The sequence below is a fragment of the Podarcis gaigeae genome (assembly GCF_964106915.1).
Source record: "Podarcis gaigeae genome assembly, chromosome: 4".
In the NCBI taxonomy this organism is placed as follows: Eukaryota; Metazoa; Chordata; class Lepidosauria; order Squamata; family Lacertidae; genus Podarcis; species Podarcis gaigeae.
In genome coordinates this window covers 15,275,807-15,289,689 of record NC_139677.1, presented here as the reverse complement: position 1 = coordinate 15,289,689, position 13,883 = coordinate 15,275,807, and the positions used below count along the sequence as shown (strand labels likewise).

Sequence of the window (13,883 nt, the reverse complement as noted above, 5' to 3'; positions counted from 1 at the left end):
ACAGCATGTGTAAAGAAGAGAGGGTGCTCATGAGAGCCTCTCACCAACACCACTTCTTCTTGGGTGTAAAAATATAATTTGTTGGCTTATATTGCATAATTAATAGCTTGGGCACTGGCTCTACCCAGTGCTTCTGTGACCCTTTCTGTCTTATTCACGCATCACCTAGCATTGGTCTTATTGGTAATGGGGGGAAATGTTTCTTTACTAGAGTTACTTCATATTTACAAAGATGGCTTCCACTTCTATGCCTACATGGTGGGAGTGATTTTTGTGTCCGCTTCATACAGGAAGGAAGAAGAGAGATTGAGAGAGCAAGAGGGACGGTGCTTAGAGGTTTAGTGGGAAACCACAAAGTATGTTTCCCCCTGACTATCTTCTGGTCTCAATCCTGCCCTCTACTGACTGGAGGCCATAAGCTTGTTCTCTGTTCCAAAGGAAGTCACATTGAGTTCAAAAGGGCTTCCTCCGTAGTTAAGTGGATATAAGACTTCAGCTGTCACTGATTTCAGCTTTCAGTGGATGATGACCACTATGTTGGGTACGATATTATGCAGTAAATAATGGCATTTGTAACCATAATGAGAAGTTCTTTTTTATAGTATATATCCTCAGATGGTGCTTATACCATTGCAGGCAAATGAGAACTGTTGTTGGCACCTTTTCCTCCCTTTTAATTCAAGCAGACAGATATATAACTATCCTTGAAAAAACATTCACATATTGTTACAAATGTTCAGTGTGTTGCCATTTATGTTCATATTCAGAGCAACCCTTCTTGTAGGTCTCTTACAGTGATGATGCGTGGTTCTTGACCATCTACATCAAAAGAAATACAAACCAAATGCTACCCCCCATATGCTATAGGTTAGAGAATATGGTACCTGTGTGATGCCATAAATGCATATAACATCATATACTGCAAAGTTAATTGTGACAGAACACAAGGTCTTTACTTGCCAGTCTGGCAATCCTTCCCTGTTTCCTTCCCTGATGGAAGTAGAAAGAGTGTTGGCATTTCTACTGGACATTAGGACAATTTGCTATTGCACTCTAAGAATACTGTTCTAGGGTTTAAACCTACCCATCTGAGAAGCTCTTGCCTCATTACATTCAAGTTTAAAGCCTGAGTTACATGAAGATTGTTGGAAAGAGGGATATGATGTTCACTAAAGTGAAAACCTCTGGTACCACTGAATTATCTGATGATGAGTGTTTTTGGTTATCCAGACTGACATTGATGGTCTAAGAATTATGCCCCCCAAGTTTTAAATCCCCCAAAAGCTGTAGCGTGTGGTCTTTGCAGAAAATTGGGTAAGCAGTGCCAACATTACTTGTCTGAGTTTACTACACTTTTAAACATTACCTTGCTTAAGTCTCCGCATTTGACTTTCCTACAGAAGAAGTCCCCCTGCTTTCCTGTACTATAGTCGCTTGTCAACAATTGGTTGCCTTAGTTCTTAAATGATTGTGTTGCCCATTTGCTCTCTGCTTTAGGAATCCACCATTCTCCATCCCTCTTAGTTTTCTTAACATTATCTTATCTAGATGTAATGGTTATAGGGGTTGCTCGTGCGTAAGTTGCCGCCACTCTTGGCTAGGATGCCTAGTTAAACCTTTTCTGTCTGGACAGCCCTTCACTTCGTGGCTGTTTCAGTCGCTAGCAGAATCCGTCAGAGGGTGTTTCTTGAACTTCTTCTAGCAAAGAAGTTCTTTGACGCCAAGTCTCCTCCTACTTTCCCTGTGTGGAAGTCTTCTGCGCAGGGTGGGTGTGGGTAGCAGAGGACCCGTGCTCTCCCTGCTGGTCTCAGGCAAGGAGTCCTAGAGCCCCCTCGCCGATTCCCCCATCTGCCCCCCTTTATCCCTGGTGTTACGCTGATTTCCTTCCCCAGCCAATGAGCTCCCTCTCTCCCTGCTGGGCCCTTCTCCAGCATCGCTTGGGAGCCTTGCCTCCACCTCTGGTTCCGATGTCAGTTCCCTGACACTAGAGTTTTGATCATCTTGCCATAACATTGGTGAGGATAGTGCTTCCTAAGCATGACCACTCAGAAGCAACTCCGGTTGAATTCAAGGGGACATTAGCTTGTTTGTGTTCATCGTAAACATACCTGCACTGGTGATGTCAGTAATAGTAGTTGTTGTTTTTTTCCATTCTCCTAGGCTGGAGAAAGAAAGGATACTTAAGCAGCAACTACAGATAGCTGAAACATGGCTACATATAAGAGTTACATCACACATACCATCTTTAAATGTGTACCCCTTTTGGAGGGGAGGGCGTACACCTAAAATTTAAAAATATGAATGCAACTTAGTCAGTATTTGGAAGCATGTACATGTGCTCATTTTGACTGAACTCTAGCCAGCAAGCCCAGTGTTGTAACATTGAGTGAATGTATACTGTGAAAGGAGTTAGTCGAGTCACTGACTGATACACCAAATGTCATTCACACCACAATGGGCTCATTTGGGTGGAGCAGGACACAAGCAAGGTCATTGTTCAATTACACCAGTGCAACTAGAGGAGACCAGGACTAATAAAGCAAGCGAGCTGGAAATTGTGAAGGGAGAAGCTTTCTTGTATACTGCAAAATTGAAACTCTCAGTTACATGTTGGGAGACGAGAACAGCATCTCCCCTTTGAAAGTCGGGGATTAGCCTTGCAAGATGAAAGAGGAACGTTTCTCTAGATCAGACCCTGCTCCGCAGCATAGAAAATGGCAAGTCTGATAAGTCGTGGTGCAGCTTGTTAAACGAAAGCAGCAATAACAAACTGAACGTGGGAGAGATAAGCGATCATCAATGTGAAAATGAAAATGTTGTGTCAAGCAGAGAGCAAATTCAGTTTTAAAAGAAAAAGAAGATAGGGACTTCTTTTTTTCAGAACATCATTATTTGTTAAATGGCATGTGCTTTCCCTAATATTTGCAGAACAGTCAGCGGGAAGCGACTGCATTCTGCTAAGATAATGAGTCAAAGAAACACAGGGAGCATATGGAGCGGAAGGGATGATTGGGTAACCCAGTAAACACAAACCAAAATAGGTTCAATATTGTCGGAAAGGGACTGTGGCTGAGCTTTCTTTATGGTTCCCCAAAACAGAAATGTAGATGATAACATTTAATGTGCTAATTCTCTCTGTGTGTGAGAGAGAGAGAGACATGAGAGACATTTATGAAATTATGCATGGCATGGAGACAGTGAATAGAGGGGTGGAAATTCTCCATTTCAGAACAGATAAAAGAAAGTAATCCTTCATGCAGTGTGTGGTTATACTTTGGGGCTTGTTCCTGATGGCCACCAACTTGGATGGCTTTTCCAGGAAACTAGACAAATTCACAGAGGACAAGGCTATCAGCAGCTACTAGCCACAATGCTTGGCACCTCCAAAGTCAGAGGCAATATGCCTCTGAATACTAGCTGATGGGAATTGCAGGTGGGCAAAGTGTTCTTGCATGCCTTTCAGCTTGCAGGCCCACACAGGATATTTGGTTGACCACAGAGGATGCTAGACTAGATGGGTCATTGGCCTGATCCAGCGGGTTTGCTTAACATTCTCATTTTCCTATGGTCCCCCCCCCCTCTTAAAAGCCAACACAGGGCTGGTTCACAGCACTCCTTTAGCCATGTTTTATCCAAGGGCCAGGTAGGGGGACAGGGGACTTTTAATTTAGCCAAAAGAGCTGAGCTGCTCACTTGAAAGCTAACAGCACATGCTTAACTCAGCACATAGTCGCTTCTGTCACTGTGTTGAGCCCTGAATAATTTAATAAGACCTTGGAAATGGAGACTGCTGTTTCCATTCAGAGCTTTTTAACCAAAGGGTTGAAGCAGGGACCTGTAGCCACAGTTGCTGCCTGAAATTCAGGAGGAAGACCTTTCCCATTGTAGTGAGGTGACACAAACTCTTCATTTCTTGACCAGCAGGGGTTCCAGCTCCTGGGGACTGAGCACTGTCCCCTCCCCCATATTTTAGTAGTTGGGGTTGAGGGTCCCAATATCCCCAAAGCACAGAGGCAAAGTGCAGAGCCGAGCATGGCATAGCTTCAGTGGCCAGCTCCTTCTTCCGCCATGGAGGAGAAGGAGAGTCAAAGCAGCCTCCCACCGGGTGTTGTTGTAATTATGTATTGATTTACACTTTATTGTGAGCCACTTTGGGCATATTTATATGAAAAGGGCAAAGTGCAAGTTGGAATAACAATAACAACAACAAATAGGGTGTTGACAGGGTACTACCACTTTTATTGCTAAAGGCTACAGCAAGCAGAAACTCAGTTAGAACAGCTTTTCCTGGCAGGGAGATGCAATGAGGGACTAAAGTACATCTGTTGATATTTGCCTTCTATGTGGGCTTATAAATTTTGGGTGATAATTTTTGAGTTGCCCTTTTTTTAAAAAAAGAAAAGTCACAGAACCACTTCCCACTGAGGAGGAGGAAACCTTGTTACAGGGTGGCAAAACCAGCTAAGGTTGATCACCAAAGATGGGGAAATTGTCCACAAGATTTCCCAAGGAATTCATTCCTTGTATAAACTGTCATGATCTGCTACTGCGAGCTGAATGTGAGGATCAGAATGTTGTTATCCATCTGCATACGAACTGACCCAGAGCCTGCACTTGTCATCTGAGACCTTTCTATATGTTCCCCATCCCAGAAAGCTTTGTAGGGTGGCAACAAGAGAAAGGGCTTTTTCTGATTGTGGAATGCTCTCCCCAGAGAGACTCGCCTGGCGCCATCACTACATGTCTTTAGTGCCAGGCAAAAATGCCTATGGCTATAAAACAATATTTGGCCTGTAAAAGTCTGGGGAAGAGGACTGTTATTATATTTTATTAGGCTATCTGTCAGTAGGCTTTTAATTATGTTTTTATTATTGATGTTCTATAATGTGTTTTTAATATTGTATACTGCCCAGGGATCTTTTAATAAAGGACAGTATATAAATTGAAATTCATCATCATCATTATCATTATCACCATATATTGTTATGCCTCTTGAATGATCTGACATAGTTCTCAACTAAAAGAAGAAAATCAAAATGTGTGTGTGTGTGTTTTCAGAGAAGATATTTTTTAAAATGTTTTTTAAATGCAAATTTTGGGATGAGGTATTTAAAAAAAATCATAGCTTAATGTGAAATGGTGTGGAGTGAATACATAAAAAAGAGGCTGTTCTATCCATCGCTAACTGTCCATTCCTGCCAGCCTGCTGCTTCTTTATTCAAGCAAATCTTTTGAAAAACTCCCTGTCTAAATATCACAGGTGTCAACTGGTGTGTGTGTGTGTGTGTGTGTGTGTGTGTGTGTCCTTTGAATCATTGATATCTATACTAGCTTAAATAATTGGAAGATAAGTAATGGTTCCACCAAAAGTTATTATTAAGTGCTAAACAATTGTCATGCAGTGCCAGTTGTGGTTTTGTTGCCCGAGGGCTGCATTTTTTCACCTATCAGGTCTCTGAATAGACACAGGAAATTGACTTCCTTTGTTTTCTTTTTCCTGCCCTTAAACTCTGCAGGTCAGCCCTACCCCGGGATGCATCCGAGCCCTAATGAAGATGCTGTATTGCCCTTACTGCCGGGGACTTCCCACTGTGAAACCTTGCAACAACTTTTGCCTCAACGTAATGAAGGGCTGCCTTGCAAACCAAGCTGATTTGGATACCGAATGGAATCTCTTCGTAGGTAAGAACAGTTGGAGGGGAATGGAGGGGAGGAGGCGGCGGGAGGAAGCCATTAATCTATATAACTCCACGAGAAGTTCAGAAAAGTTCAGCATTTGCTAAATTGAAAACGGGACATAGTGACTGCATGCCTTCGTTTGGTTGTCACTCACACTCTCCCATCAAAGTTTCTGCAGTTTATAGGGGATGATCATTGTTCCGCCTTGGAGCTGTTTTCATTAAATCTCTCTCAGTGTCACACTGTCATGTGATGTTGAAATTCCTAAGCTAAATCCGTAGGGGGGTGTGTGTGTGAGAGAGAGAGAGAGAGAGAGAAGCATACTGCAAATGTTTGGGTTGGGTTTGTGGTAACAAGCCTAGCAGGAGAGAGAAATTGTGTGAGAGAGTATGCTTTGTGTTAAAGCTATCCTGCTTCAAGCTGATCTGCAAATATGAAGGCAACACAATTCTTGGTTCGTTTTTTCCCTGAGTCAAGTATGATTGGGGGAGTGAAATGCTCTGAGAACCATCGATGTGACAGGCAAAACTATCAGCCCCGATAACTCGAGTTAAAAATATGCCAAATTCTCTCCTTCCATGCTCAGAATAATAATAAGGCATCATGCTGATACATAAATAAGAAAACGGGAAACTTCATTTCAGATAGGTGGCCATTCTGCTGTAAGTCAATTTAGGTAGCTCTGTGCCTTCCCGGAAGATTTTTGTTTTGCCTACCATCCAGAAATCATTGGTGGGAAGAGGAGATGCCCAGCTTCTAAACAACAAAATGTAACCATAATAAAGATGAGGAAAAGGGAACAAAAAGAAGTTGATCTGAAAGTCGTCTTTGCCTGACTGAGTGCCACTACAGGGTGTTAAGTTTTGGGTTTCTTAAAATAAAATATAAAAAGCACCGTATTAGTGAAACAAAGCAAATATCTGATGTCTTCCCGTTCCAAAAAAAGCCCATTGGGTGTCGAGTGATTTTCTTCCCCTTGTCACACAAAAAAAGCAATTAATTTTCTTGAAGTGCCTATTTCATCTTTCTGCCTCCTTTTGAAATAATTCCCTTTCACTGAATACCTTGGAAGAAAACAAAAGCACAATGAGCAACGAGGCAGAACTCTGCTGTGAAGGAAAGGCAAAAATGTAGAAGAGCTCTTCACATCTTAATTCCGGCAGAAAACACACCCAAGTGGACTTGTATTGTTATGTTGGGTTTGTAGACTGTGTAGAAACTACAGGGGGCTAGATGAAAAAAGGAACAGAGAGAAGGCACATTGAGGAACATATATAGAATATACTTTTAAAAGGTACTTGAGGGAGAAATGACCGTGATGAGTCGAGATGTGTTTACATTCTTAGTTATCCCAAGATACACCCTTCCTGGACACACATCATTATGTAAAGTGAATTGCATGAGATTCAATAACCAGAGGGAAATCGACACACTTCTCTTTCATCCAATGACAAATTATTTCATTGATAATAAGCAGGGTCAATATGAAGTTTTCACCACACTAGACAAAAGACTATAAAAGTGTCCAGCCCACTCAGTTACAATCACATGGAGGGGAAGAACAGGGTTGTGACCATAGACACATTGTTGTCATGGCCCCATCACCAACCACATCTTTGGGGGCACAACTATAGAACTATAGAATGAAAAGGTGTTGTATGTGTAAAGGCTGCACACTCCCCCATAATGTGGAACCTAATCTAGTACTAAAGAGAGTCAGCAAATGAGTGTGTATGCATGCATTCATGCCATTATTGCATGTGGTTTTGTAATTTATTAAAAAAAAACCCCGAATGACTGGAGCTGATGGTTGGATGAATAAATGAGTTTGTACACTATAGGTAGGGTGTGGTGCTTCTACCGTATATTTTTTCTTTTTAAAAAATGAATGTAATAATACTTTCTAGTACTAATATATAACACACAATATAATATCGCTAGATACTGTAAAATACTATAATAATGTATAATGCATAACTTTGTTATTTACTGCTATTGTTAAACATCCTTCTCCACATACAACCTCCTAAAATAATGTCTTCCTTATCATTTCATTTTAGCAGTGCAAATAGTTTCATGATAAACCTTTGTTTCCTATGTTGCAAATGTGGTATGGGGTGGGGGATTTTTTTCAAGCTGTTCCTTTTTCCGCCTTCTTTCCCCCAACCATTCCATTTAAAACTCTTGAAGTGTGTGCTACATTTTTACACAACCATTTTACTAATGCTGGAACTGTCAGGCTTGAGGTTTATGCAAGAGTCTTGTTTGCCAGGTGTGTACATTTTGGGATTAGCCATGATGAGCAGTGAGTTCCCAGGTACACACCCAATGAAATAGATCACAGATATAAATTTAATTAATTAATTGGCAGTATATTTGGGAGGGGTTTTCGTACAACGGTGCCTGCTTCTGTAGAGCAAATGGAATGAATGAAACAGATTTGCTGGTTGAACAAAGTGTATCTGAATTTTAATGCTGGGGTACCAAGGAACCAAATGCAACTCCACTCCCTTATGGGCATTCCCAATTATTCCTTAAGGCACTGTGTAAGCCAGGGGTTGTTAACCTGGTCCCTACTGCCCGCTAATGGGCGTTTCAGGATTCTAGGTGGGCAGTAGGTGGTTCTACGGCACATGCTGAATCCTTCTTCCATTGAGCACTGGTGGGTGGTAAGGAAATTTTTACCATCAAGAAAGATGCATTAGTGGGCGGTAAGTATAAAAAGGTTGACCACCCCAGTGTAAACTGATGGTATAATAAAAATAATATTTTGTCCGATGCAAAATATCTCATTGAGTATTAACAAAGATAACTTTGTAGTAAGGCAACGTGGTGTGTTTTTTCCTATTGGGAAAAGGAATTCTGTATAATCATACATTCGGCAGGTTTTCAAAAGAGAAAAAAAAAATCATAGCTCACCTTGAGGATTGAACTGCAAGCAGGCTACTTCTGTCAGACAGCTGTCAAGCCTCTTCTAATAACAAACACCATATGCAATTCCCTTCGTACAAAACACTACATAACTTTTACTAGCCAAATTAAAATGAAAAAGCAGAAATATGCAGCACCACTGAGCTATGAAAGATTGGATAGGCTGCATGAGCGATTTTACCTCTGGAGCTTGTGTCGAGAACCATGCATGAAGAAAATAATATATAACATTGTGCATTAGTAGTCTTTGCTTAGGTAAATGTGACTGAATGTTTTATCCCCCCCCCTTTCATTCTACTTTTTCTTTGTTAGTACCAAAACCTAAGTTGCAAATAAGTGGGGGAGGGAGCTATCCAGCATTTTTTCAGATAGCTTTACTTCCAATTATTGGAAAAGCTGCTGCCACACAGCCTTGCAAGCTTTCCCACTTCTCCTTTCGTATAGATTTTCTGACCTCATATGGCAGCAGGTGGACGATTTATGGTGCCCTCCCGATGTTGTAGGACTACAACTTCCATCAGCCCTGACCACTGATGATCAGGAGGTTTGGGCTGATGGGACTTTCATCAACAGAAATATCATGTCCAAGTCAAGTGAAGTAATAGCCCTGCGCTATGCTGCCTTGGTCAGATACCACACCTGAAATACTGTGTCCAGTTCTGGGCACCACAATTGAAGAAGGATATTGACAAACTGGAACGTGTGCAGAGGAGGGCAACCAAGATGATCAAGGGTCTGGAAGCCAAGCCTTGTGAGGAATGGTTGAAGAAGCTGGGTGATGTTTAACCTGATAAAGAGGAGACGCTGAGGAGATATGATTGCCATCTTCAAATATCTAAAGGGCTGTCATGCGAAAGATGGAACAAGCTTGTTTTCGCCTGCTCTGGAGGATAGGACCCAAACCAATGGATTCAAGTTACAAGGTGATGGACTCTCCTTCCCGGGCTGTTTTTAAGCAGAGGTTGGATGGCCATTTGTATGATCTAATTGAGATTCCTGGACCAGATGACAATTCTACAATTCTACCTGCAAGGCACCATATTGAAAACCCCATCATATGATCTACCAAGCCAGGAATACGTGAAGTTCTGTATAAGGTGATTGTGAAAAATTGACCTGTTATCGAAATCATTTGCTAAGCCTATGGATTTCAGTGGGTTTACTCTAAGTATGACTTAACTGGATACAAGCAGATGTGTATATAAACCTTCTGGATAATTTGTATCTGCCTTAGGCCACTCTTAACTGCCATGACTGCCAACCATTGTTTGAAGGCTACAAAGAATCCCAAGAATTGTAGTTTGAGAATGTTTGACATTACTGCTGCAATTTTATCCTGCTCAGAATGCATTTTCAGCTTCAGCAACACTAGCCTCCCTTCCTTCAAATTTAGCATATCACTTTGTCACCAAAACAACCCCAGGGACTTAAAAGCAAGAAATCCTATCCTTCCAGGCTCAATGCTTAGAGAGCTTGATTCAAAATGACCTTTCTTAGCTTGAGAATGGATGCCTCATCTCAGAATAAGCCTTGCTAATATGCTTTTCACAAGTTCTCCCTCTCTTATCTCCAATATGTTGATTGGTCCACATCACAAGAAGTGGGTGGTCAGCCATTTGCTGAAGGTCTTTCACTCCCAACATGTTTCCTGAGAGATTCAGAATCACTCTGAGCTGCTTTTGAAGAATCTGATGGTATGGGAGGTTCCTGCTTCTATATCTCCTGAAGGACAGGAGGAGTTTATTTCTCCTTCTTTGCCCTTTAGTGGTAGACTTTAAAACCTGCAACTCAAGCAAATATGTACCTTACCACTGGAATAAAGAGTGTTTTAGCAACAATGTGTTTTCATTTATACTTGAATTCTGGAACTGAAGTGAGAGGAGTCCTATTCACACAAACCTTCATTGGAGGAAACCATTTTTTCCTTGTTCTTCCTTCTCTCTGTAGCTTCCTGTGCCTCGTTGAAAAGCTACTTCTGATGGGGAGGGGAGCTCGGGAAGAGATCATGCTGGGGAAGGGGGAAATTGATGAAAATCATCCTTCCCATTTCTTCTGATAAGAATGTTAGCCAGATTCCCTTCTGTGAATGTCTGGATCCAACTCCATGTGGTCTAAGTTCCTAATAATACCATTGCATCTATTACATTAAATTGCCTCTGAATTCCAGCTTTCTTATATGCTCTGCTGTGCTACATTCTACTAACAGGCAGATATTTTGGTTTTATAAGAAACACTAAGGCTGAGTACATACCATGCAGTTAAAATGCATTCAGAGCATATGCACCCCAATGAATCTTGGGAGCTGTACCTTAATCCTCACAGAGCTACAATTCCCAGCACCTCTAGCATACTAGAGACCTTGTGTCCCTCACAGGGAAAGGTACTGACATTCTTTGTTAGAAACTTCCAGCCACCTCACCTGTTCCTCTACAATTGCCACAGTTCTCTGGTGAGAGATAATAACTATTAAACCAGTTTAACAGCACAATTCTGTGTATGGCTACTGAGAAGTAAGCCTCATTGAGTTCAATGGAGCTTACTTCCAGGTTAGTGTTTATAAGTTGACAACCTAACTCTGCAGTGTGCTGAGTGTTTGTGAAAGAAAGAGCAACAATAAACACAGACATGGCCTCCAAGAAACAATTATAAAATCATTTCCTCTAAAAGAATTTCAGGGCACGAGAGATGTATTTCAAAGCATGTCAGTCATTTTGGCTCTGAAGGGCTCTCCCAAGATGATTTCAAATGTCACATTTGCCATGTTGCATTGTCAGTCACAGTGAGGTAAATCTGGGGCCTTTTCAGATGATTTTTATTGAACAAGAAATGTGCACTTGTTACTCAAGTTTTGTACATGATCCAGTCCCCCCCCCCCCGTGCCCAAATCTCCTAGTTTCTACAGAGAAATTTCCTGAAATGAAGAACCCAAAACAATCCATTTTACATTTATTCTGAATGTGCTGGTGGGTTCTTCGTAGCTCCATGTCAGACTTCAGGAGGAAGCTAATTGGATAATTTCTGGTCCCTGCCACTTTTGTATGAGATCACCACGCTTGGTCTCTGCCCAAAATCTGACTCTGCACTTATAGCCTCCTCCTCGGTCAACTCTGTGTCCCCCGCAGAGAGCAGATGAGGCCCATTGGAACCCACTGGAACCCCCCCCCCCAAATCATTCAACTCTTCCAGCTCCTCCCACCCTTCCTCCTGATCCAACCATCCCCTCCAGTTGGACTATAACTCACATCAGCCCCTGGGGGGATGTTGAACATTCTACTCCATCTCTACAATCTGGAGGCAACTTCAGAAGGGAGAGGAGAAACATTTCTTCTTTTCCGCCATCAGATTTTTGTTGGTGGCAGCCACATTATCTCATCCCAAGAGTAGTGAGCAGAATTTGCACCACCACAAAGAGAGGTAGGCTATGCCAGTAATGTCAGGTAATAACTGAACTATATTTTGTTTTCTCATTGCCATGTCAGGAAGCATCTGAGATCTTACCCCACTTCAAGATGTCACCTACGTCTCCTATATAGATATGGTTAATTCACAGAGGTGCCAATATTTGGTTCTGATAATAAGTCCATTGTGTAACTGTCAATAGAAAATTTGCTTTCAATAGCATAAGTGTTCATATGTAGCGGGAGGCTGTAGCTACATTTTGATTCATTGGTTAATTATTTTTTGTTACAATTATTTTTCTCATTTGTTTTATCCTTCCTTGAAGCAGTCTTGTAGGAAAGGGGGAGGGGTATCAACAGCTCAGTGGGAAAAGATGTGAATGCTCTAGCTCATCAGTCTCATCCCCAAGAGTTTCAAGTAATTTATTTTAAAATGGATGATTATGTTTTGGAAACACTTCTTTTTTCATTTGCTTACAAATCAAAATGCTGACATTTTGCAATTATGAATTATCCCTAAATTGCCTTGCATTTCAAGGATAGTGCTTGAAGCAACATCTACAAACTAAAGTGGCTTAGCGTTTACTTTTTCTTTGTTTTTTAGTTTGCTACTTTGCTGAGTATTAATGGCTGAAAATGGGTATTGGTATCCTGGCCTTGCCTATGACAAGGAGGAAGTTTCAGTGACAGTGAGAAGATTGTATATGTGATATATACAATACATAAATATTTGCAGACCCTTTGAGGATAAAATGGATGTTGTTCACCTATTGGGGAGGCTACTGTTGTGGATTTCCTGCACTAATATATGTTCACTAATATATGCATTTTTATGCACACTTTATCCTGGTAAGTGCATTTGTGCACATTACTTGGCTGGAGAACTGCATTGCAAAATTCGGAGAAGTGCAAACTTCATAGGGCAGCTGAGTTTTGGTTCTTGTATTGTTTCAGAAACTGTGAATTAGGTAACTGAATCAAACTTCTCTTCTATCCCTACTCCCAGTAAAAATTGCAGCCTGAAGCACTCAAATGTCAGCCTTTGGGCCAGTTCAGGTTCCCAAGGTGTCTTCAAGGGCAGCCCCATGTAGAATGCATTGCAGTAATCCAATCTGAGCTTGGAGCACCGTGCCCTAGTCATCTCTGCCCAACAGGGGCTGCAGCTGGTGAACCAACTGGAGCTGAAAATTGGTACTCCTGGACCCTGAGGCCACTTGGGCCTCAAGTGTCAATATTGAATCTAGGTGTACCCCCAGGCTAGAAGCTTGCTCCTTCTAGGGAAGTGCAATCCTGCCCAAAACAGTCTGTCTTCATACCTCCTGAACTCAGGAACTTGGAACTCTAAATATCTGTCTTTTCAGGATTCACTTTGTTTGTTGGCCCACACCCAGCCCATCAATACATTCAAACATCTGTCTAGCACCTTAACTGCATCTCCAGATTCAGATGGAGCAGACCTGGTGCATAGATTCTCGCCGAGCTTCGCTTACTGTGATTTTGAATAGTCCTTCAACATTCTGGAAAGATTTGACTGGCTTGATGTGTGTGCAGGCAAAACAGCCATATTGGGAGTAAGCTCCCCACGAGGCATGTTTGGCCCAAGCCATTTACTTGGAAATGTCAGCTGGCCAAATTTTAACCTACTCTACAGTAATATGGAAGGGGAGATATTTTCCACCCTGGTAATGAAAGGCTGGATTTTGTTTAACATTCTCGCTTCTTTGGAGACAAGGGATATTGTGCCATTTGGAGCCAAGAGAATTGCCCAGGGTTGGAGTCTGTAAAACCATTTTCTGTTTAAATGTGCAGCTATATGTAATGGAACCACAACCCATCATTAGAGAATGCTGAAAGCAATATACCAGCCCTAATACC

General features: G+C 41.7%; 1 protein-coding gene across 2 annotated transcripts in view; it reads left to right on the top strand.

Moving 5' to 3' along the window:
- Positions 1-13,883, top strand: part of GPC6 (glypican 6) — a 768,070-nt gene that overhangs the window by 577,817 nt on the left and 176,370 nt on the right. For both annotated transcript variants that reach the window (XM_083735305.1, XM_083735306.1), the window contains exon 4: positions 5,517-5,682. In XM_083735305.1, coding sequence (XP_083591431.1) covers positions 5,517-5,682 — 166 coding nt within the window. The remainder of the gene's footprint in view (positions 1-5,516; positions 5,683-13,883) is intronic.